At 46.1% G+C, this 24965-nt stretch overlaps 1 protein-coding gene across 1 annotated transcript in view; it reads left to right on the top strand.

Annotated features, from left to right (window-relative positions):
• cacna1g (calcium channel, voltage-dependent, T type, alpha 1G subunit) overlaps window positions 1-24965 on the top strand; it is a 174597-nt gene that overhangs the window by 5495 nt on the left and 144137 nt on the right. Inside the window, exons 3-8 of the mRNA XM_046354907.1 lie at window positions 2090-2182; window positions 2639-2857; window positions 3084-3537; window positions 3673-4061; window positions 21241-21392; window positions 23432-23617. Coding sequence (XP_046210863.1) covers window positions 2090-2182; window positions 2639-2857; window positions 3084-3537; window positions 3673-4061; window positions 21241-21392; window positions 23432-23617 — 1493 coding nt within the window. The remainder of the gene's footprint in view (window positions 1-2089; window positions 2183-2638; window positions 2858-3083; window positions 3538-3672; window positions 4062-21240; window positions 21393-23431; window positions 23618-24965) is intronic.

The following is a 24965-nucleotide window of genomic DNA, read 5'->3' on the forward strand; positions in this document are numbered from 1 at the left end:
CCGCCGGAGTCGGTCCCTCTTCTTGTTCGAGCGGCATTCGGCGGTCGACGTCACCGGCCTTCTGGCCATCACCGATCCACTTTTTATTTTCCATTTGTTTGGTCTTTGTTTTTTTACACACCTGGTTTAAATTCCCCTATTACATGTTCATTATTTAACCCTCTGGTTTCCCCCATGTGTGTGTGCGTGTTTGTTTTATTGTAAGGCTGTATCTGACGGCTGGTATATTGTTCCGGGTTTTGTATTTACGCCTGTTTTAATTCGTGGTACCGGTATTTTTCCAGCACCATAGTATTGCGTTTATACTGGTGTTTTCTTGAATTAAATACCTTGTCCACGCATCTCAGCTCTCCTGCGCCTGACTCCTTTCTCCAGTTACCCACAGCATTGACACTCCAGTTCTCTCTTTATTGTGTCCCTGGCGTCTTGTCATTCTTCAGCACCGTTGTGCAGGTGCCTTATTTTGCGCAGTGGAAGGACCTCCCGACTCACTTTGATCACGGTGCCGGCCAGACTTGTTTTCTTGGCAAGCTACTCGACTGCCAATGACAGTGAAGTGAGGGAATTGTCCACTGTGACATTTCTCCCCTTGCCAATTTAAGGTTCCACAATCCTCGTCACCACATTCTCCGACATTGGCTCACCTGCTGCCCGGATGTTTTTCCAGATATCGAAAACCGTTCAGCATGAACAATTGCACACGCTCTCACTGTGTAGCCTCCTCCAACTAGGCCAGAGTAGACTGATAAGACTGTTTGGATTCAGTGGACTGATATACAGTAGGACACATTCCATTTTAGGTCCTACTGTTGGGAGAAGGTGTGGAGCAGGTCCTACTGTTGGGAGAAGGTGTGGAGCAGGTCCTACTGTTGGGAGAAGGTGTGGAGCAGGTCCTACTGTTGGGAGAAGGTGTGGAGCAGGTCCTACTGTAGGGAGAAGGTGTGGAGCAGGTCCTACTGTTGGGAGAAGGTGTGGAGCAGGTCCTACTGTTGGGAGAACGTGTGGAGCAGGTGCTACTGTTGGGAGAAGGAGTGGAGCAGGTCCTACTGTTGGGAGAAGGTGTGGAGCAGGTCCTACTGTTGGGAGAAGGTGTGGAGCAGGTCCTACTGTTGGGAGAAGGTGTGGAGCAGGTCCTACTGTAGGGAGAAGGTGTGGAGCAGGTCCTACTGTTGGGAGAAGGTGTGGAGCAGGTCCTACTGTTGGGAGAAGGTGTGGAGCAGGTGCTACTGTTGGGAGAAGGAGTGGAGCAGGTCCTACTGTTGGGAGAAGGTGTGGAGCAGGTCCTACTGTTGGGAGAAGGTGTGGAACAGGTCCTATTGTTGTGAGAAGGTGTGGAGCAGGTCCTACTGTTGGGAGAAGGTGTGGAGCAGGTCCTACTGTTGGGAGAAGGTGTGGAGCAGGTCCTACTGTAGGGAGAAGGTGTGGAGCAGGTCCTACTGTTGGGAGAAGGTGTGGAGCAGGTCCTATTGTTGGGAGAAGGTGTGGAGGAGGTCCTACTGTTGGGAGAAGGTGTGGAGCAGGTCCTACTGTTGGGAGAAGGTGTGGAGCAGGTCCTACTGTTGGGAGAAGGTGTGGAGCAGGTCTTACTGTTGGGAGAAGGTGTGGAGCAGGTCCTACTGTTGGGAGAAGGTGTGGAGCAGGTCCTACTGTTGGGAGAAGGAGGGGCAACATGTGGGAGTGACATGGCCTCCTAAAACTGGTTATAACTCCAGTTGTGTTTGAAATATTAAGATTCTAACACAGACAGTGTGTTATATGGACTTATTTTGGAAAAGTCAAGGACAGAAGGGGGGGGGGGGGCAGGACTTAAAAAAGAATCATAAGCAGTCGAAATGACTGCTTTAACAGATCCAATGTTAACTCATTCTCAGTGGCTCTGTTCTTGAGGTGAAACTCAAACACAGAGAGAGAGAGAGAGAGTGTGTTCAGAGAGTGTTCAGTAGTTGGTGTGATGTGGATGGTGCACTAGGAAGGGGTTTGAAGTCTAAATGCCTGACCTACAGCCTTTGTTTGTGTGATATCTATATCTTTCTGTGTGTCTGTCTCTCTCTGTCTCTTCTCTTTCTCTCCTTCCTTCTCGTGCTGATAGGTGATCACCCTGGAGGGCTGGGTGGACATTATGTACTTTGTGATGGATTCTCACTCCTTCTACAACTTCATCTACTTCATCCTCCTCATCATCGTAAGTGACCAAATAAGTGGGGAGAGTTAATTATTAGAATGAATCTATAGTTTGTGTGTGTGTGTGTGTGTGTGTGTGTGTGTAGCATAATTCAATGCAATGGCATAGCTGCTTATTCAAGCTTTTAGCAAACTCCTGACTCCTGAATGCCCTCCCAGGCCCTTACGTCTGCTTCCAGAAACAACATGTCTCAGTACACCACTCAACATCTGTTCAGTCTGAAACTCCCTTCAGCAGTACACAGCCTGGTGATACAGTACAGGAGTATTATCTCCTCAAGCACACATTCACAGAGCTGGGGGAGCTGCTTCTCAGAGGCTGGGAGGCTAGCCGCTAGCTAACCTGGGAGGCTGTCTGTTATTTGTATGTTCAACTCACAATGGATATGTAGGTGGAAAAACTCCCTAAAGTGTGTGGGTATAGACTCTGTGTGTGTTTCTGGTTGCCCCTCTCCAGATTGGCTCTTTCTTCATGATCAACCTGTGTCTGGTCGTCATCGCCACCCAGTTCAGTGAGACCAAGCAGAGGGAGAGCCAGCTGATGAAGGAACAGCGCATCCGTTTCCTGTCCAACGCTAGTACCCTGGCCTCCTTCTCCGAGCCGGGCTCCTGCTACGACGAGCTGCTCAAACTCCTGGTCCATGTCATCCGCAAGGGGTGCAGGCAGGTGGCCCATGTCTGTCGGGCCTTGATGCGCCGTGCTGGGATGAACATCGCAGCCTCTCCCCCTGCCCTGGAGCGAGAGAGGGGGAGCCAGAGAAGGAGGAGGAAGGCTTCCAGACAGGGTTCTGTGGTCTCCAGAAAAGGGTCGATGTCCGTTCATCACTTGGCTCACCAACATCACCATCATCATCATCACTATCACCTAGTGAATGGGAGTGTGAGGGGGGACTAGGGGGTAGGGGGTGGAGGGGGTCGGGGGAGGAGGGGCGGACGTGGAGACGGGTTCACATAGCAACAACGGTGGCGCTGGACGGCTCATGTTGGGTCCTCCTCCATCGACCTCTGACCTGAACTTGGCGACCCCGGCGTCACCAGCCAATCCCGCGCTGGGCATCATGTGCCACACAGACTGCCACCTGGAGCCCACCACCCCCACTACCCTCACCCCTACCCCTAGCCCCTTCTCCCTGGCACCCATCCCCATGTCCAGGGCTATGAAGAGGAACTCAGTGCCCTTTGCTGCCCCCGGTCCTAAGAACTACCCCACCCTACAGCCCAGGGCACTAATGGAGTCTAGAAGTGTCAGTGTTACAGCTAGTACCATCAGTAATATAAACCTCAACCTCAATATACCACCACTAACCTTGGAGAGGGGACCACAGAGTCTGGTGGACACACACACACCCACGCTAGGTACACCATAAAACACACGGGAACATGGGAACATCTATTTTTCTGAGTTACATGTTTGAAAAGGTACAATATCAACCAAGATGCTATTGTATATCTGTTTTCTCTCCCTATCGTCTTCTCCATCCCTCCCTCCAGGCCAGCTATCCAACCGTGACCTGAGTGTCATCGGAACCCTGGACCCCTCGTTCCCCTTTGACCCAGAGTCATGCCCATACTGTGCCAAGGCCCTAGCAGGCGAGTCAGAGGGCACGGACGGAAACGAGAACCCCGGGGACTCAGACAGCGAGGGCATCTACGAGTTCACCCAGGACCTCCACCACAGAGACCGCAGGGACCGTCGGGACAGCCGTCAGCCCAGGAAGGGGCAGCGAAAGCTGGGTACCACGGCAGGGCGAGTGGTCCGGGCCTGGAGGCTGGTGTGTGACACCTTTAGGAAGATAGTCGACAGCAAGTACTTTGGAAGAGGGATCATGATCGCCATTCTGATTAATACACTGAGTATGGGGATTGAATACCACGAACAGGTGAGTGTGTGTGTTTTCCTTGGTACATCTTCAGGAGGATTGTATTCGTGTGTCTGTGTGTGTGTAGGTGTTACTAGGACAGGGGAAAGTTGGGATTGGAGAAGCCAAACTGCAGTCTGAAGACTATTCCCTGTGAGTGCAGTGGTTCAGACTGTGTGTAGCTGTGTGCATTGAACCGCTCCTAGCCTTTACTCAACTTTCTTCCCTGAGGCCGGAGAGGAATTCCCATTCTTCCCAATCCTCTGAGCGTTTCATGCAACTCCGGACTGCCTTGTTTACAGGAGCGTAATTGTGACCATGTGAAAGTGTAGGAGAGCGTGTGTGTCTGTGTGTGTGATTTTGTGTGTGTGTGAAGGGTGAGGAAGGACCCCAAACATCTGAAAGAGATTGCTCTTTCTTTCTTTCTCTCTCTCTCTCTCTCTCTCTCTCTCTCTCTCTCTCTCTCTCTCTCTCTCTCTCTCTCTCTCTCTCTCTCTCTCTCTCTCTCTCCATCTCCCCCTGTCTTTCCCTCTCTCTCTCTCCTTCCCTCTCCCTCTCTCATTCGCTCTCTCACATGCCTCGTGTGCAAGCCATAGCCTGAAGGGAGCACGCCACCGGGTCTCCCGCCCAGCTCTCTCACACACACACACACACACACACACACACACACACACACACACACACACACACACACACACACACACACACACACACACACACACACACACACACACACACACACACACACACACACACACACACACACACACACACACACACGCACACAGTATTTGTAACTGTATTTCACACAGATGTGAGTATATGCGTGTGGTGTTAAAGCAGGTTTGTATTAGTGGATGGGTTGAAACACATTCTTGAGGAGGTGATTGCGTGTGCATGTGTGTGTTTGTATCTTGGCATTTATACATTATGTTTGTGTGTGTGTGTGTGTGTGTGTGTGTGTGTGTGTGTGTGTGTGTGTGTGTGTGTGTGTGTGTGTGTGTGTGTGTGTGTGTGTGTGTGTGTGTGTGTGTGTGTGTGTGTGTGTGTGTGTGTGTGTGTGTGTGTCTTGGGCTTTAACATGGTGCTGTCAGCTTCCCTCGCCTCCACATCCATCTATAATAGATCACAGAGAGTGTTTTATCTTGTAGAAATCCCCTTTAAACACACACTCTGGATCTCCCTAGACCCATTAGACGCTAAGCACACCACACCAGATCCACCAGAGTGTGCTTTCACCCCTTAAGCCAGTGTTTCACCCCTTAAGTCAGTGTTTCACCCCTTAAGTCAGTGTTTCACCCCTTATGTCAGTGTTTCACCCCTTAAGCCAGTGTTTCACCCCTTAAGTCAGTGTTTCACCCCTTAAGTCAGCGTTTCACCCCTTAAGCCAGTGTTTCACCCCTTAAGTCAGTGTTTCACCCCTTAAGCCAGTGTTTCACAACTTAAGTCAGTGTTTCACCCCTTAAGCCAGTGTTTCACCCCTTAAGTCAGTGTTTCACCCCTTAAGTCAGTGTTTCACCCTTAAGCCAGTGTTTCACAACTTAAGTCAGTGTTTCACCCCTTAAGCCAGTGTTTCACAACTTAAGTCAGTGTTTCACCCCTTAAGCCAGTGTTTCACCCCTTAAGTCAGTGTTTCACCCCTTAAGCCAGTGTTTCACCCCTTAAGTCAGTGTTTCACCCCTTAAGTCAGTGTTTCACCCCTTAAGTCAGCGTTTCACCCCTTAAGCCAGTGTTTCACCCCTTAAGTCAGTGTTTCACCCCTTAAGTCAGCGTTTCACCCCTTAAGCCAGTGTTTCACAACTTAAGTCAGTGTTTCACCCCTTAAGCCAGTGTTTCACCCCTTAAGCCAGTGTTTCACCCCTTAAGCCAGTGTTTCACCCCTTAAGCCAGTGTTTCACCCCTTAAGTCAGTGTTTCACCCCTTAAGCCAGTGTTTCACAACTTAAGTCAGTGTTTCACCCCTTAAGCCAGTGTTTCACCCCTTAAGTCAGTGTTTCAGCCCTTAAGCCAGTGTTTCAGCCCTTAAGCCAGTGTTTCACCCCTTAAGCAAGTGTTTCACCCCTTAAGCCAGTGTTTCACCCCTTAAGCCAGTGTTTCACCCCATAAGCCAGTGTTTCACCACTTAAGCCAGTGTTTCACCCCTTAACTTCTTGCGTCGAGCCATCCCGGATCCGGGATCGTGAATACAGCCTCAAGCTCATTACCATAACGCAACGTTAACTATTCATGAAAATCGCAAATTAAATGAAATTAATCTATTTGCTCTCAAGCTTAGCCTTTTGTTAACAACACTGTCATCTCATATTTTCAAAATATGCTTCTCAACCATTGCAAAACAAGCATTTGTGTAACAGTATTGATGGCTAACGTAGCATTTAGCGTTAGCATTCAGCAGGCAACATTTTCACAAAAAACAGAAAAACATTCAAATAAAATCATTTACCTTTGAATGACTTTCTGATGCTTTCAATGAGGAGACTCTCAGATAGCAAATGTTCAGTTTTTCCTGAAAGATTATTTGTTTAGGAGAATTCGCTCCGTTTTCTGCGTCACGTTTAGCTACGAAAAAAAACCTGTATCCAGGATTGTGTAAATCTATCTGCAAGCTCATTACCATAACGCAACGTTAACTATTCATGAAAATCGCAAATGAAATGAAATTAATCTATTTGCTCTCAAGCTTAGCCTTTTGTTAACAACACTGTCATCTCATATTTTCAAAATATGCTTCTCAACCATTGCAAAACAAGCATTTGTGTAACAGTATTGATGGCTAACGTAGCATTTAGCGTTAGCATTCAGCAGGCAACATTTTCACAAAAAACAGAAAAACATTCAAATAAAATCATTTACCTTTGAATGACTTTCTGATGCTTTCAATGAGGAGACTCTCAGATAGCAAATGTTCAGTTTTTCCTGAAAGATTATTTGTATAGGAGAATTCGCTCCGTTTTCTGCGTCACGTTTAGCTACGAAAAAAAACCTGTATCCAGGATTGTGTAAATCTATCTGCAAGCTCATTAGCATAACACAACGTTAACTATTAATGAAAATCGCAAATGAAATGAAATTAATCTATTTGCTCTCAAGCTTAGCCTTTTGTTAACAACACTGTCATCTCAGATTTTCAAAATATGCTTTTGAACCATAGCTAAACAAGCATTTGTGTAAGAGTATTGATAGCCTAGCATAGCATTATGCCTCTCTTTCAGCATGCAACATAAAAAAAAAAACAGAAAATAATTCAAATAAAATAATTTACCTTTGAAGAACTTCAGATGTTTTCAATGAGGAGACTCTGTTAGATAGCAAATGTTCAGTTTTTACAAAAATATATTATTTGTGTCGACTAATCGCTCCGTTTTGTTCATCATATTTGGGGAGGGAAAAAAATATATATATATTAAGTCATTAAAACGCGAACTTTTTTCCAAATGAACTCCATAATATCGACAGAAACATGGCAAACCGATGTTTAGAATCAATCCTCAAGGTGTTTTTCACATATCTATCGACGATAAAATCCATTGTGGCAGTTGACTTTCTCTTCTGAAGAAATGGAACGCGCATGGACCTACAGATTACGCACACAGGACACCGGGCGGGACACCAGGTAAATGTAGTCTCTTATGGTCAATCTTCCAATGATATGCCTACAAACACGTCACAATGCTGCAGACACCTCGGGGAATAGACAGAAAGCGCAGGCTCATTCCTGGCGCATTCACAGCCATATGAAGGAGACATTGGAACACAGCGCCTTCAGAATCTGGGGCATTTCCTGTATGAAACTTCATCTTGGTTTCGCCTGTAGCATTAGTTCTGGGGCACTCACAGATAATATCTTTGCAGTTTTGGAGACGTCAGAGTTTTGTCTTTCCAAGGCTATCAATTCCATGCATAGTCGAGCATCTTTTCGTGACAAAATATTGCGCTTAAAACGGGCACGTCTTTTTATCCAATAATGACATAGCGCCCCCATAGGTTGAACAGGTTAAGCCAGTGTTTCACCCCTTAAGCCAGTGTTTCACCCCTTGAGCCAACTCCAGTCCTGCAGTACCCCCAACAGTTGGACCCCCTGACAAACGCACCTGGTTCGACTCATTGAGGGCTTGATGATTAGTTGACAAGTTGAATCAGGTGTGCTTGTCTGTAGCTACAGCAAAAATGTGTAAAGTTGGGGGTAGTCAAGGACTGGAGTTGGGAAACACGGGCTCAAGTAATAAGACCTCAATATTCAACGTTGTCCAAGGGGGATAAACGTCAAATGTAAATTAAGTTTAGGCATTCATTCCCAATTCTGAACAATGCCTTTTCCAGCATGATGAAGCACCTTGCCATAAGGCAAAGTGATAACTAAGTGGATCGGGAAACAACACGTCAATATTTTGGGTCCATGTCCAGGAATCTTCCCAGACCTTAATCCCATTGAGAACTTGTGGTCAATCCTCAAGAGGCGGGTGCACAAACAAAAACCCACTAATTCTGACAAACTTCAAGAACTGATTATGCAAGAATGGGCTGCCATCAGTCAGGATGTGGCCCAGAAGTTAATTGACAGCATGCCAGGGAGGATTGCAGAGGTCTTGAAAAACAAGGGTCAACAAAGCAAATATTGACTCTTTGCATCAACTTTATGTAATTGTCAATAAACTTACACTTATGAAATGCTTGTAATTATACTTCAGTATTCCATAGGAACATCTGCCAAAAATATCTAAAGACACTGAAGACACAAACTTTGTGGAAATTAATATTTGTGTCATTCTCAAAACTTTTTGCCACGACTGTACAGTCTGATAGCAGTGGGTAGAGTGGCGTTTCTCAGGCGGTTCGTACGGGCAGTTATACAGGACAGTTCATGGCTTTTTCTCAGGAGCCTGGTGGTGCAGTTGCCTCTTTTTGGAGGGAGCAGGTTATTCAGTGGGCATGTCCTTCACCAGGTGCACTGCAGCCTGCTCTCGCCGGCTCTGCAGTGACGGGAGCTGTGGTTGGACTGCTCCACCTCTAGAGATGATCCTCAAGGCCCTCCTCTGCACCCTGTCTAGTTGGGCCTGCTGCTTTTTACTGCATCCAACTAACAGCACTCCACCGTACTCCAGACAAGGTCTGAACAGTGTAGTATGGACTGTGACCAGATCTTCAGTGGGTAGGCCATTTCTGGCAAGAACAGTTAGGTGTTTTGAGGCCTTCCTCACTGACTGTTAGTTGTTGTTACCATTTGGTACTGTCTGTCCTCCTAGGATTAGTGTGGATGGTCTCTAGAAAAACATATCCCAACTTTTTCCCATTCAGGAGCATGTTGTTGAATGTGGCCCACTCTTCCAGCTGCTTTGCCTCCTTGATGCTGGTTAATGGTATGGCTCAGGACAGTCCTACATCGTCTGCATACCTAGTGTCCAGAGTGTTACTGAAGACAACTTTTTCAGGTGGACAGATATGAAACAGATATGGTGAGACGACGCCCCCTTGTGGCACACCAGAGGTGACCTCTGCCCAAGGGCTAAAGTGCCATTAGCCATCACCCTCTGTCTTCTTCCTGTGGTATAGCTGCTGAGCCAGGCTAGTAACCATCACCCTCTGCCTTCTTCCTGTGGTGTAGCTGCTGAGCCAGGCTAGTAACCATCACCCTCTGCCTTCTTCCTGTGGTGTAGCTGTGGAGCCAGGCTAGTAACCATCACCCTCTGTCTTCTTCCTATTGTGTAGCTGCTGAGCCAGGCTAGTAACCATCACCCTCTGCCTTCTTCCTGTGGTGTAGCTGCTGAGCCAGGCTATTAACCATCACCCTCTGTCTTCTTCCTGTGGTGTAGCTGTGGAGCCAGGCTAGTAACCATCACCCTCTGTCTTCTTCCTGTGGTGTAGCTGCTGAGCCAGGCTAGTAACCATCACCCTCTGTCTTCTTCCTGTGGTGTAGCTGTGGAGCCAGGCTAGTAACCATCATCCTATGTCTTCTACCTGTGGTGTAGCTGTAGAGCCAGGCTAGTAACCATCACCCTCTGTCTTCTTCCTGTGGTGTAGCTGTGGAGCCAGGCTAGTAACCATCACCCTCTGTCTTCTTCCTGTGGTGTAGCTGTAGAGCCAGGCTAGTAACCATCACCCTCTGTATTCTACCTGTGGTGTAGCTGCTGAGCCAGGCTAGTAACCATCACCCTCTGCCTTCTTTCTGTGGTGTAGCTGTAGAGCCAGGCTACTAACCATCACCCTCTGTCTTCTTCCTGTGGTGTAGCTATGGAGCCAGGCTAGTAACCATCACCTTCTGTCTTCTTCCTGTCGTGTAGCTGTGGAGCCAGGCTAGTAACCATCACCTTCTGTCTTCTTCCTGTCGTGTAGCTAGTCTAGTAACCATCACACTCTGCCTTCGTCCTGTCGTGTAGCTAGTCTAGTAACCATCACACTCTGCCTTCGTCCTGTCGTGTAGCTAGGCTAGTAACATTGGACAAAGTTCAATGTCAGACAGATGTTGCAGGAGCTTTACGTGGTCTACCCAATCAAAGCTTTGGACATATCAGCAATTAACACCCTCACCATTGTTAGTTTTTTGGAGAGCAGGGAAAAGTATGCAGTGCGACACAAAACAAAACACCAACACCAACAAACATTTCAAACATTGTTACTCTCAGGCAGCTGCCTGGAAGCGCCAAGGATGTTGCTTACAAGAAGACAGTGAAAGTTGTGCTTCCTCAAAGTGTTGAAGAGCATTGGGGTCCGAGTCCTCTGTCTTGGGGGAATAGAGAGACTAGCCACCCAAAGGAGTGGGATATCTGGTAGTTTCTTAGAATACTTAACAGGGGAGCTAGGGGAAGTGGGAAGTGGTGGAAACATGGAGGTGGGTGGTTGGAGGGAGACATGTTGGCTGGGTAGGGTTGAGGAAATGGGATGAGAGGTTGGGGGCGGAAGCCCACTTCTTTTTAGTTTTCGTATTTGAACACTGTACCAATATATTTTGAATATTGTTCCTGTAAACCCACCAATGATATTTTTGTAAAAAAATACAACAAAATGCTGTCACAATAAAATCAAATACTTACAGAGAGAACTTTGAGGTGTGGTTCTGAGCAAGACTCTGGTTCTCTCTTTCTCTATCCCCCCTCATAGAGTGTTTAACTACAGAAGACCACCACAGTCTCAGCTCCTTTATGGCTGAGAACGACCTTCATGGGATGATATTGGATATTGGATATAATAGTCAAGGATGGTTGTAGGATGGTTGTAGGATTGGAGTGTAGATCAATGTTTTGCCACACCAAACTTTTCACACAGGCACACAGAAGGACAAGCTCACACGCTCTTGCACACACTCAAATCAATGTTTTGTCTCTCCAAACTTTCCCATCCTCGTCTAGAGATTAGGAATCCATGTCAGAGGAACCCAGACAAAGAATGGGAACGAGGGAGAGAAAGAAAAAAAATTGAATAACGAGGGAGCAGAGAAGAGGGAGAGGGATGAATGGATGGATGGGGAGAGGAGAGGAGGGAGCCGAAAACTATTAAACTCTCTCCTAAAACTTCCAGGAGTGTGTGTGTGTGTGTGTGTGTGTGTGTGTGTGTGTGTGTGTGTGTGTGTGTGTGTGTGTGTGTGTGTGTGTGTGTGTGTGTGTGTGTGTGTGTGTGTGTGTGTGTGTGTGTGTGTGTGTGTGTGTGTGTGTGTGTGTGTGTGTGTGTGTGTGTGTGTGTAATTGGCTTTTGATAGTGTTTGCTGAGCGACCGGGTCAGAGAACGATAGTGACCCTGTGAATCTGGATGCCTGCTCCACACACATGAACACACACACGAACACACACACGCACACCATGTGGGTCGGCTGGGGGATAAAAGGACTGAGGGAGTGTGTCCCTGCCAGAATTCCCCAGGAGTCCGAGGAGAACTTCACAGGGAAGCTGGAACATTGGAACACTCAATCAGAATGGGAGGGGGGACTCTCTTCTATCCTACCCCCTCCCCTACACACACACACGCACACTTCATCATGCTCTATCTATTTGCAAAGGCCAATCAATATTTCTGCTGCCAGTAATTCGATTTAATGGTCTTATTAATGTTTGATTATTATGATGACTAACAGGATGGGTGCGTCTGATTCAGATGGCCTAGCTATCAATTTACCATTATGCACAGTCCCCCGCTGCTGCTGCAGCTGTGTGTGTCTGTCTTTGTGTGTGTGTGTGCAATAAACACAATATATAGTTCATAATGATGGTCAACACTGGGTGTCTGCATATGTGGTTTTTAACAAACACGCAAAAACAGGTCAGACAAAGAGTGATGCAATCCACTCTTGGACAACTTATTACACACTGACATACCCCCCCCCCACACACACACCCACACACACACACACACACACCCAAACCCCCACACCCACACACACACACACACACCCACACACACCCCAAACCCCCACACCCACACCCACACTCACACACACACACCCAAACCCCCACACCCACACCCACACACACACACACCCACACCCAAACCCCCCACACCACACACACACACACACACACACACACACACACACACACACACACACACACACACACACACACACACACACACACACACACACACACACACACACACACACACACACACACACACACACAGATATGTACTTATCACTCCCTGTGGTTGATACTACAGTACTTACTATAGAATTCTGTGGTAACCTGTAGTATAAGGGAAAGGGGGATACCTAGTCAGTTGAACAACTGGATGCAGTCAAATGAACTGTGTCTTCCACATTTAACCCAACCCCTCTGAATCAGAGTGGTACGAGTGGCTGCCATAAATGACATCCATGTCTTTGGCTCCCAGGGAACAGTGGGTTGGTTAACTGCCTTGCTCAGGAGCAGAACGACTGATTTTTACCTTGTCAGCTCAGGGATTCAACCCAGCAACCTTTCGGTTACTGACAAAAAAAACATTCCCCCCCAGGAGACTGAAAAGATTTGGCATGGGTCCTCAGATCCTCAAAATATTTTTACACCTGCACCATCGAGAGCGTGCTGACTGGTTGCATCACTGCCTGGTATGGCAATTGCTTCGCCTCCGACTGCAAGGCACTACAGAGGGTAGTGTGTATGACCCAGTACATCACCAGGGCCAAGCTTCCTGGCATCCAGAACCTCTATATCAGGCGGTGTCAGAGGAAGGCCCTAAAAATGGTCAAAGCTTCCAGCCACCCTAGTTATAGACTGTTCTCTCTGCTATCGCATGGCAAGTGGTACCGGAGCGCCAAGCCTAGGTCCAAGAGGCTTCTAAACAGCTTCTACCCCCAAGTCATAAGACTCCTGAACATCTAATCAAATGGCTACCCAGACTATTTGCGTTTGTTGGTTAAGGACTTGAAAGTAAGAATTTCACTCGCATTCGGCGCATGTGACATACAATTTGATTTGATTGGATATATCCAGCCAAATCCCCTCCCCCAATAATGCAATTTGTGTCACCCGTAAGTGAGAAACCTACATGCCAAGTATAGACCATATATTGTGTTCCCTGAACTTTCTCTGAACTTTCTGGTCAGACCACAGTTCTACTTAGCTACAGGTTATGGAAAATGTGTTTAGTATTTCTCTAGTGGGTTTCCTGAAAGAGAAGGCCTTCTTCTTTTTGAAAGATAATTAAAAAAGAGATTATAGTTAACGCTACAATAAATACTACAGTATACTAGTCTGTGAAAACACTACAGTAAATACTGCAGTATACTATTGTACATTCCTCAAAAACACTACAGTAAATACTACAGTATTGTACAGTCTGCAAAAACACTACTGGAAGTACTACAGTATACTACAGTACATTCTGCAAAAACACTACAGTGAATACTATAGTATTTACACTTGTAGTATCACACACACACACGCACACGCACGCACAAACACACGCACGCACGCACGCACGCACGCACGCACACACACACACACACACACACACACACACACACACACACACACACACACACACACACACACACACACACACACACACACACACACACACACACACACACACACACACACACACATAACCTGTAACACTCAGCTTGACCTTCCAGAAAACTCCTTCCACTCCAAGGTCAGGACAGGAAGAGGGGGAGAGAGGGGAGAAGGGGTGGAGCGAGTGGATAGATAGAGGATGTATCTCCTCCCTCTCCCCAGTTACTGTAAGAGTGTGACCTTTTATGGTGTGTGTGAGTGTGTGTCTGTGTGTGTGTGAGAGTGTGTGTGTGTGTGTGAGTGTGTGTGTGTGTGTGTGTGTGTGTGTGTGTGTGTGTGTGTGTGTGTGTGTGTGTGTGTGTGTGTGTGTGTGTGTGTGTGTGTGTGTGTGTGTGTGTGTGTGTGTGTGTGTGTGTGTGTCTGTGTGTCTGTGTGTCTGTGTGTAAATAGTTGCCCTGCTTCCAACTATGTGACACAGGCTGCTCTATTTAAACAGAGGGCAGTTTTCTACTTTGCATGAAGGATACTCACCTTTGTTCTTTGCAGTAAACAAATGAGTGAGGGGACTTTCAACCTCGCCTGCCCGTCCCTCGTCATCCATCCATCTCTCTTCTTTCCTTTGCTTTATGGTGGGATTGTTTTCCCCCTGAACTTCCTCTCTCTAACTTACTCTCGTTCTCTCCCTCGCTCTCTCTTTACACCTCTACATTTCGTACATTGTTAATAAGAAAACAGGGGTATCAGGTCTGGCTCTGGGAGAGGAGGGAGGGGGGTGGTGTGGCAGCCATCCTGACTGCCAGGTCTGCATTCCTGTAGTCAAGCAGGGTAAATATTATCTCAGCTCACAAAATGTAGAGTTACAGTCGACCTATTGTCTAAGAGTATCTGGCATTATACAGGTGTAGGATCTCAATTTGTCAAGTTTCTCACAGCAGGACAATAATGCTGCAGCAACAGCACATGTGAGTTATTGTGTGGATTATAATGAATGGACATTTTTGGAGCAAATGAAGTCAGACATTTTAAAGTGTAAATTACAAACTTCACTCCGCTCACCCTTTCCTCCCCCGGACACGGACCAAAAAGGGACACCGTCTTCCAGCTGATGGAGAAACTCGAGTCGCACCGGATTATTTCGAGTCATGTACAAATTCATGTTGTTACTCCTATGAACAGAGAAAGTGAACTATTCCTCGATATTAAAAAAGAGCAAAGTCGCTAATAACAACAACAAAAACAATACACTTCCCTACCCCATCATTCCTGCTACAGTGCTTGTTATGGCACTGAGTGGAAATAGGAAGAACGCACCTTTTATGGCTTATAAAAGTGTTGAATACAAAGTGTTGACAGTGGTGAGTAAGAACTTAATATACCTGAACTCAGTCATAAAAACAGCATCTCTTTTCTGTATTCGTTGACAGTCTCTCTCCAATCATGTTTTTAACGTTATGAAATCTCAAAGTATCAACTTTACTATAGCTTTCTTTTATGTCTGCTACGTTACTGCAGACACGGTCATCGGAGTCATCCGATTGCCCAACGGTTCGGCCTATAATGCACTTGACGAATCGAGCGCACCGCCATGCAATCTCCATAGACAAACATTGACAGTAGAATGGCCATACTGAAGATCTCAGTCACTTTCAACATGGCACCATTTCCAACAAGTTAGTTCGTCAAATTTCTGTCTTGCTAGAGCTGCCCGGTCAACTGTAAGTGCTGTTATTGTAAAGTGGAAACATCTAGGAGCAACAACGGCTCAGCCACACTAGCTCACAGAACGGGACTGCCGAGTGCTGATTCATGTAGCGCGTAAAAATCATTTGTCCTCTGATGCAACATTCACTACCAAGTTCCAAACTGCCTTTGGAAGCAATGTCAGCACAATAACTGTTCATCTGGAGCTTCTTGAAATGGGTTTCCATGGCCGAGCAACCGCACACAAGCCCAAGATCACCCTGCGCAATGCCAGGCGTCGGCTGGAGTGGTGTAAAGCTCATCGCCATTGGACTCTGGAGCAGTGGAAACGCGTTCTCTGGAGTGATGAACCATGCTTCACCATCTAGCAGTCCAATGGGTGAATCTGGGCTTGGCGGATGCCAGGAAAAGGCTATCTGCCCCAATACATAGTGCTAACTGTAAAGTTTGGCGGAGGAGGAATAATGGTCTGAGGCTGTTTTTCATGGTTTGGGCTATGTCCCTTAGTTCCAGTGAAGGGAAATCTTAACTCTACAGCATAAAATTACATTCTAGACAATTCTGTGCTTCCAACTTTGTGGCAACAGCTTGGGGAAGGCCCTTTCCTGTTTCAGCATGACAGTGTTCCTATGCACAAAGCGAGGTCCATGCAGAAATGGTTGGTTGAGATCGGTGTGGAAGAACTTGACTGACCTGCACAGTGCCCTTGACCTCAAACCCATTGAACACCTTAGGAATGAATTGGAACGCTGAATGTGAGCCAGGTCCAATCGCCCCAACATCAGTGCCCAACCTCGCTAATGCTCTTGTGTCAGAATGGAAGCAAGTCCCGCAGTAATGTTCCAACGTCTAGTGGAAAGCCTCCCCAGAAGAGTGGAGGCTCTTATAGCAGAAAAGGGTGCTCCATATTAATGCCAATGATTTTGGAATGAGATGTTCGAGGAGCAGGTGTCCACATATTTTTGGTAATGTAGTGTATGTACACTTGAAGTCGGAACTTTAAATACACTTAGGTTTTCAACGACTCCACAAATTTCTTGTTAACAAACTATAGTTTTGGCAAGTCGGTTAGGACATCTACTTTCTGCATGACACAAGTCATTTTTCCAACAATTGTTCACCGACAGATTGTTTGTCCATTATTTCACTTGTAATTCACTGTATCACAATTCCAGTGGGTCAGAAGTTTACATACACTAAGTTGACTGTGCCTTTAAACAGCTTGGAAAATTCCGGAAAATTATGTCATGGCTTTAGAAGCTTCTTTTTGAGTCAATTGGAGGTGTACCTGTGGATGTATTTCAAGGCCAACCTTCGAACTCAGTGCCTCTTTGCTTGACATCATGGCAAATTCAAAAGAAATCAGCTAAGAAAAATAATTGTTGTTTTTTGTTTTTCTATGTTGGTTTTTGTGTTGGGCCTGGTATGGTTCTCAGTCAGAGGCAGGTGTCGTTAGTCGTCTGATTGAGAATCATACTTAGGTAGCCTTTTTCCACCTGGGTTTCGTGGGTGTTTATTTTCTGTCTAGTGTGTGTTGTCACCTTACAGAACTGTTTCGGTTTCGTTGATTCACGTTTATTATTTTGTTCCAGTGTTTAGTTGTGTTTTTGAATAAATTAATATGGAAACTTACCACGCTGCGTTTTGGTCCGATCCTTACTCCTCCTCAGACGAAGAGGACGATATCCATTACAAACAGTGACATGCTTCCTAATGGGCCTTTCCCAACAATGCAGAGGGAAAAAGTGAGAAATAATAGAAAAATGATACACAACGAGTGGCTGACTAAATACTTTTTTGCCCCACTGTACCTGTGGATGTATTTCAAGGCCTACCTTCAAACTCAGTGCCTCTTTGCTTGACATCATGGGAAAATCTAAATAAATCAGCCAAGACCTCAGAAAAAAGACTGTAGACCTCCACAAGTCTGTTTCATCCTTGGGAGCAATTTCCAAATGCCTGAAGGTACCACGTTCATCTGTACAAACAATAGTACGCAAGTATAAACACCATGGGACCACGCAGCCGTCATACCGCTCAGGAAGGAGACACGTTCTGTCTCCTAGAGATGAACATACTTTTGTGTGAAAAGTGCAAATCAATCCCAGAACAACAGCAAAGGACTTTGTGAAGATGCTGGAGGAAACAGGTAAGTAACAAAAATACAAAAGTATCTGTATCCACAGTAAAACGAGTCCAATATCGACATAACCTGAAAGGCCGCTCAGAAAGGAAGAAGCCACTACTCCAAAACCGCCATAAAATAGCTAGTCTACCGTTTGCAACTGCACATGGGAACAAAGATCATACTTTTTTGGAGAATTGTCCTCTGATGAAATAAAAATAGAACTGTTTGTCCATAATGACCATCGTTATGTTTGGATGAAAAAGGGGGGAGGCTTGCAAGCCGAAGAACACGGCAGTGGCAGCGTTGTAACAGTGCTGGTATGTTGTGGGGCTGCTTTGCTGCAGGAGGGACTGGTGCACTTCACAAATTAGAGGAGGGGGGGGATTATGGGGGGGGGGTTATGTGGATATTATGTGGATATATTGAACATCTCAAGTCATCAGTCAGGAAGTTAAAGCTTGGTCACAAATGGATTTTCGAAATGGATAATGACCTCAAGCATACTTCCAAAGTTGTGGCAAAATGGCTTAAGGACAACAAAGTCAAGGTATTGGAGTGGCCATCACAAAGCCCTGACCTCAATTCTATATAAAATTTGTGGGCAGAACTGAATAAGCGCGTGCGAACAAGGAGGCCTACAAACCTGACTCAGTTACACCAGCTCTGTCAGGAGGAATGGGACAAAATTCACCCAGCTTATTGTGGGAAGCTTGTGGAAGGCTACCCGAAATGTTTGACCCAAGTTAAACAATTTAAAGGCAATGCTACCAAATACTAATTGAGTGTATGTAAACTTCTGTGTATGAAAGAAATAAAAGCTGAAATAAATCATTCTCTCTACTATTATTCTGACATTTCACATTTTTTAAATAAAGTGGTGATCTTAACTGACCTAAGACAGGGAATTTTTACTAGGATTAAATGTCAGGAATTGTGAAAAACTGAGTTTAAATGTATATGGCTAAGGTGTATGTAAACTTCCGACTTCAACTGTATATATTGTATTGTAAGTCATTGAACACTGGTCACTATAATAATGTTTACATACAAAACACACCATTATATGTATATACAGTGTTGGAGCTAGAAACACAAGCATTTTGCTGCACCTGCGATAACATATGCAAATCTATGTACACTGCCAATAAACTTAGATTTGATGTGTCTATTCACTGAGCATTCACCCTTCTAGGAGAGCATAGCCATTTAGGAGACCTCTTATGAGATAGCAGCTGTGAAGGTTGAGTTCCTAAATGGAGATTGAGTGTTTGGGACATTAAGTGACCCAGAAATGGCTGACTGGGTCACAGCAACAAGCACAGATCAATATTGATGACCCCAAGGCCTTGCTAAAAAGCTTCAGCAACTTCCACTAACAATGGATGCTTTTCAACCCCCCCCCCCCCCCCCCTCTCTCTCTCTCTCTCTCTCTCTCTCTCGCTCTCTCTCTCTCTCTCTCTCTCTCTCTCTCTCTCTCTCTCTCTCTCTCTCTCTCTCTCTCTCTCTCTCTCTCTCTCTCTCTCTCTCTCTCTCTCTCTCTCTCTCTCTCTCTCTCTCTCTCTCTCTCTCTCACGGACACGCACACGGACACGCACACATACACGGACACTCACACGTGCACATTCACACGCACACACACAAGATGGCTATTTCCTCCTTAATGTGACGTGAGGGAGTGAGATGAGGAGTAGAGGTTTGGTCTTGTAATCTGGTTAACTCTAATCTAATCTCATCTAATCTGATATAATGTAATCTAATGGTGCTGCTGTTTGTTCCTGACTGCCCATGATGCAGTACCATACTATTTCTGACACTTACCCTCATCCAACCAATGTGTGTGTGTGTGTGTGTGTGTGTGTCTGTTAGTGAGTGTGTGGTGTGTGTTGGGTGGGTGGGAGGGAGGGAGGGAGGGAGGGAGGGAGGGAGGAGGGAGGGAGGGAGGGAGGGAGGTGTTCTGATGGGGGCATCTAAGGTTGCATTCTATAACAGTAACAGCACGTGGGTTGAAGAATGCTTAATATATGGTCTGTAACAAGAGAAGAAAGAAACAAAAAGCACACACAAACACACACACACACAAAACGCGCATAATACACACTCCAGCTCAATATATTACCTGTCCCAGATGTCTCTCGTCCAATCCCCTCTCACCTCGTAAAAATGTTTCTCCGTATACTGGCTTATCAACCACATCTATTACAACAGTGTGTGTTTGTGTGTGTGTGTGTGTCTGCACGCACACACGTCTGCATTCATGTGCTCTGAACTTGACCTGAGCAGGATTGTGATTGATGTGGTGTGCGATTGAGTGATGTAGTGGTTGTGTACCACAGTATTATGGAATAAACAGAATGAGACCAGGGAACAGTTTAGGAGCCACAGACCTTCACTTCACCCTGATATAGCCTTAGAGAGCGCAGGAGAGAGACACAAAGCACACACACACACGTGCAGACTTACCTGTACATGTTGGAAGGTGGCACATACACACACACACACGTGCAGACTTATCTGTACATGTTGGAAAGTGGCACACACACACACACACACACACACACACACACACACACACACACACACACACACACACACACACACACACACACACACACACACACACACACACACACACACACACACACACACACACACACACACACACACACACACACACACACACACACACACACACACACGTGCAGACTTAGCTGTACATGTTGGAAAGTGGCACACACACACAGGCAGTGCCATCGCCATTGGGTTCCAGCTGCATCGATGTCTCTGTATCACACACATACAGCAGAACATAACATGTGACATATGCCGATGCTACCTCTTTGATGCTCCAGATACACAGTACTGTATTCTATGGCCCATATACCTACACAAAACATACTACCGTACACACACATACACACACACACACACACACACACACACACACACACACACACACACACACACACACACACACACACACACACACACACACACACACACACACACACACACACACACACACACACACACACACACACACACACACACACACACACACACACACACACACACACACACACACACACGCGCCCTATGAAGCAGCATGTGTTTCATTTAGCTGTGGGATTAACAGTACACGTCTCTGATGGTTGCTGAAAACAGATGTCGCTGACATATTTCCTTTTCTAATCAGCGGATGTGTTTGTTTGTGTGTTCTGGATGTAACTATGTTTTATGATTCATCTCTCTCTCTCTCTCTCTCTCTCTCTCTCTCTCTCTCTCTCTCTCTCTCTCCCTTCTCTCTCTCTCTCTCTCTCTCTCTCTCTCTCTCTCTCTCTCTCTCTCTCTCTCTCTCTCTCTCTCTCTCTCTCTCTCTCTCTCTCAATCTTCTCCTCCATTTCCCGCTCTCTCTCCATCTCTCTCTCCCCCAGCCTGATGAGCTGACCAATGCGTTGGAGATCAGTAACATAGTGTTCACCAGTCTGTTTGCCTTGGAGATGTTACTCAAGGTGTTGGTCTATGGGCCATTCGGATACATCAAAAACCCCTACAACATTTTTGACGGAATCATAGTGGTCATCAGGTAAGGTCTAACACACAACACACTACACCAGATTGTCGTTAAACTCCCATGGACTGAAGCAGGTAACATAAATGGTAGTAGCATCTGTCGACGGACTGTGGGGTGCCACGACTAACGAGGAACTTTTACACTGGGCACAGACGTCAGTGGAATGTTTAATTTTGATGTACATTTATTTGGTTGTCGTCAACTAACGTGCGTTCAATGTGAAATGATCAACAACAACAAAAAGGTACCGTGTTGTTGGATTTAGGTTCAAAGTTGGCAGAAAAAAAGCTGAAATGCCCTTTACGTTGATGACTTTTTCAAATCCAATTCGTTTCCACGTTGATTCAACATCAACTTCATTTTGGGGTGTTGAAGTGACGTGGGAACAGCATTGAGTCAACCTGTTTTTGCACAGTGGGTTGTTCCGCTATGCAGGTTTTTCGTCACTGATCATTTGGACAAATCAGGATTTCGCAAAGGCGCTCGCATCTTTTCACATTTAGGAAGGGGAGGGCCCATATACTTGCCTGAAACTGTCTGAGGGTTTCTGTTTGGAGAGTTAGAGACGTTTCTATTCTTGTCAGTACTGTTTCAATATAACACATCTCCCCCAAAACTCAAATTGAGCATCTGACGCCATTACCCGATATTTTTTATTTATTCATTTTATTGAACCTTTATATAACCAGGAAAAGCCTGTTGAGACCCAGAGTCTCTTTTCAAGAGAGACCTGGACAATAAGGCAGCAACAATCAATACGTTCCAGAATTAAAACATACAACAATACAACAACATGATCCAGCCTTTTAAATTCATTCAGTGGCACTAACACATCTAGACGAAGCAGGGATTGTAGACTATTCCATTCAGAGGCACGGACACATCTAGACGAAGCAGGGATTGTAGACTATTCCATTCAGAGGCACGAACACATCTAGACGAAGCAGGGATTGTAGACTGTTCCATTCAGAGGCACGAACACATCTAGACGAAGCAGGGATTGTAGACTATTCCATTCAGAGGCACTAACACATCTAGACGAAGCAGGGATTGTAGACTATTCCATTCAGAGGCACTAACACATCTAGACGAAGCAGGGATTGTAGACTGTTCCATTCAGAGGCACTAACATATCTAGATGAAGCAGGGATTGTAGACTATTCCATTCAGAGGCACTAACACATCTAGATGAAGCAGGGATTGTAGACTATTCCATTCAGAGGCACTAACACATCTAGATGAAGCAGGGATTGTAGACTATTCCATTCAGAGGCACTAACACATCTAGACGAAGCAGGGATTGTAGACTATTCCATTCAGTGGCACGAACACATCTAGACGAAGCAGGGATTGTAGACTATTCCATTCAGAGGCACGAACACATCTAGACGAAGCAGGGATTGTAGACTGTTCCATGAGTCTGGTGCACAAGACGAGAAGGCAGTCTTGCCTCGTGTTTTAGTTCTGGGTGTCCGAGACGAGGTTGTCATTAACAAGGCAGCGTTTAATTTACATGACACATTAGGTTCGAACTTATGGCACACTGACAAGTCTTTACTGCGTTAACATATCAAGGCCTGACTTTTCAGATCGCTCTCCTTCCAGTGAGTGGCTTATCCTGTAACTGGGCACTGAATATGCGTGATCCCCTGTAGCTCAGTTGGTAGAGCACGGTGCCTGCAACACCAGGATATTGGGATGATTACCAGTAGGACGCATACGTAAAACAAATGTATGTATTCTAGACTGCAAGTCAGTTTGGATGAAAGCTTCTGCTAAATGGCATATAGTTAAGCAGTAAGTCCCGAGCGGGTGGGCTATACGGCCAGTAAACCAAGACGAAGGGCTGTTCTTATGCACTCCACAACCCCTGTGGTGTCTTATTGCTATTATAAACTGGTTACTGACGTAACTAGAGCAGTACAAATACATGTTTTGCCATACCTTTGGTATAGGGTCTGATATACCACGGCTGTCAGCCAATCAGCATTCAGGTCTCGAACCGCCCATTTGATAAACACAATTACTATGTGTTCTCCATCTCTCCTCAGTGTATGGGAGATCGTGGGCCAGCAGGGCGGTGGTCTGTCTGTGCTGCGTACCTTCAGACTGATGCGCGTGTTGAAGCTGGTGCGCTTCATGCCCGCTCTGCAGAGGCAGCTGGTGGTGCTGATGAAGACCATGGACAACGTGGCCACCTTCTGTATGCTACTCATGCTCTTCATTTTCATCTTCAGGTATGGGCCTATGCGAAATGTGTTCAATTTTGTTTTGACACGTATGTCAGACGCACAAGCTGACACGCGTTTATATGGAAATGAGGGGTAGCCTTTATCGCCATTGTCTCAAAGTGAGGAGGGGAAGAAGGAGGTGGAGGGGAGGGAGGAAGACACTAGGTGGTTCACGCAAGTACAATAAAGATGCATACAGAGTGGTTGATAAAGAGGGATGGATAAAGAGGGGTGGATAAAGAGGGGTATATAAAGAGGGGTGGATAAAGAGGGATGGATAAAGAGGGGTGGATAAAGAGGGGTGGATAAAGAGGGGTGGATAAAGAGGGGTGGATAAAGAGGGTGGATAAAGAGGGGTAGATAAAGAGGGATGGATAAAGAGGGGTGGATAAAGAGGGGTGGATAAAGAGGGGTGGATAAAGAGGGGTGGATAAAGAGGGGTGGATAAAGAGGGGTGGATAAAGAGGGATGGATAAAGAGGGGTGGATAAAGAGGGGTGGATAAAGAGGGGTGGATAAAGAGGGGTAGATAAAGAGGGATGGATAAAGAGGGTGGATAAAGAGGGTGGATAAAGAGGGGTAGATAAAGAGGGGTGGATAAAAAGGGGTGGATAAAGAGGGGTGGATAAAGAGGAGTGGATAAAGAGGGGTGGATAAAGAGGGGTGGATAAAGAGGGGTATATAAAGAGGGGTGGATAAAGAGGGATGGATAAAGAGGGGTGGATAAAGAGGGGTGGATAAAGAGGGGTAGATAAAGAGGGATAGATAAAGAGGGTGGATAAAGAGGGGTGGATAAAGAGGGGTGGATAAAGATGGGTGGATAAAGAGGGGTGGATAAAGAGGGGTGGATAAAGAGGGGTGGATAAAGAGGAGTGGATAAAGAGGGATGGATAAAGAGGGGTGGATAAAGAGGGGTGGATAAAGAGAGGTAGCTGGAGAGAAAGGGAAGAGGAAGACAGAGAGGTGAAGAGTGTTCCACTTTGTCAGAACACTGGAGGGGAATAAACAAACACAAGAGACAGGAGGAATGGGGAAGAGAGGATAGAATGACACGAACGAGGGGAGATTCCCTCTTTTCATCAGCATCCCTGGTGCATCCTGTTTGGCCACTGGCAAGCTCAGCAAAATGAAATCTATGTGTAAGTTCTATACAACCTACACACACGCTCGCACATACACACGCACACGCACACGCACACACACCCATGCATGCAGGCACGCACGCACACACACACACACACACACACACACACACACACACACACACACACACACACACACACACACACACACACACACACACACACACACACACACACACACACACACACACACACACACACACACACACACAC

This window comes from Oncorhynchus gorbuscha, linkage group LG07, assembly GCF_021184085.1.
Source record: "Oncorhynchus gorbuscha isolate QuinsamMale2020 ecotype Even-year linkage group LG07, OgorEven_v1.0, whole genome shotgun sequence".
NCBI lineage: Eukaryota > Metazoa > Chordata > Actinopteri > Salmoniformes > Salmonidae > Oncorhynchus > Oncorhynchus gorbuscha.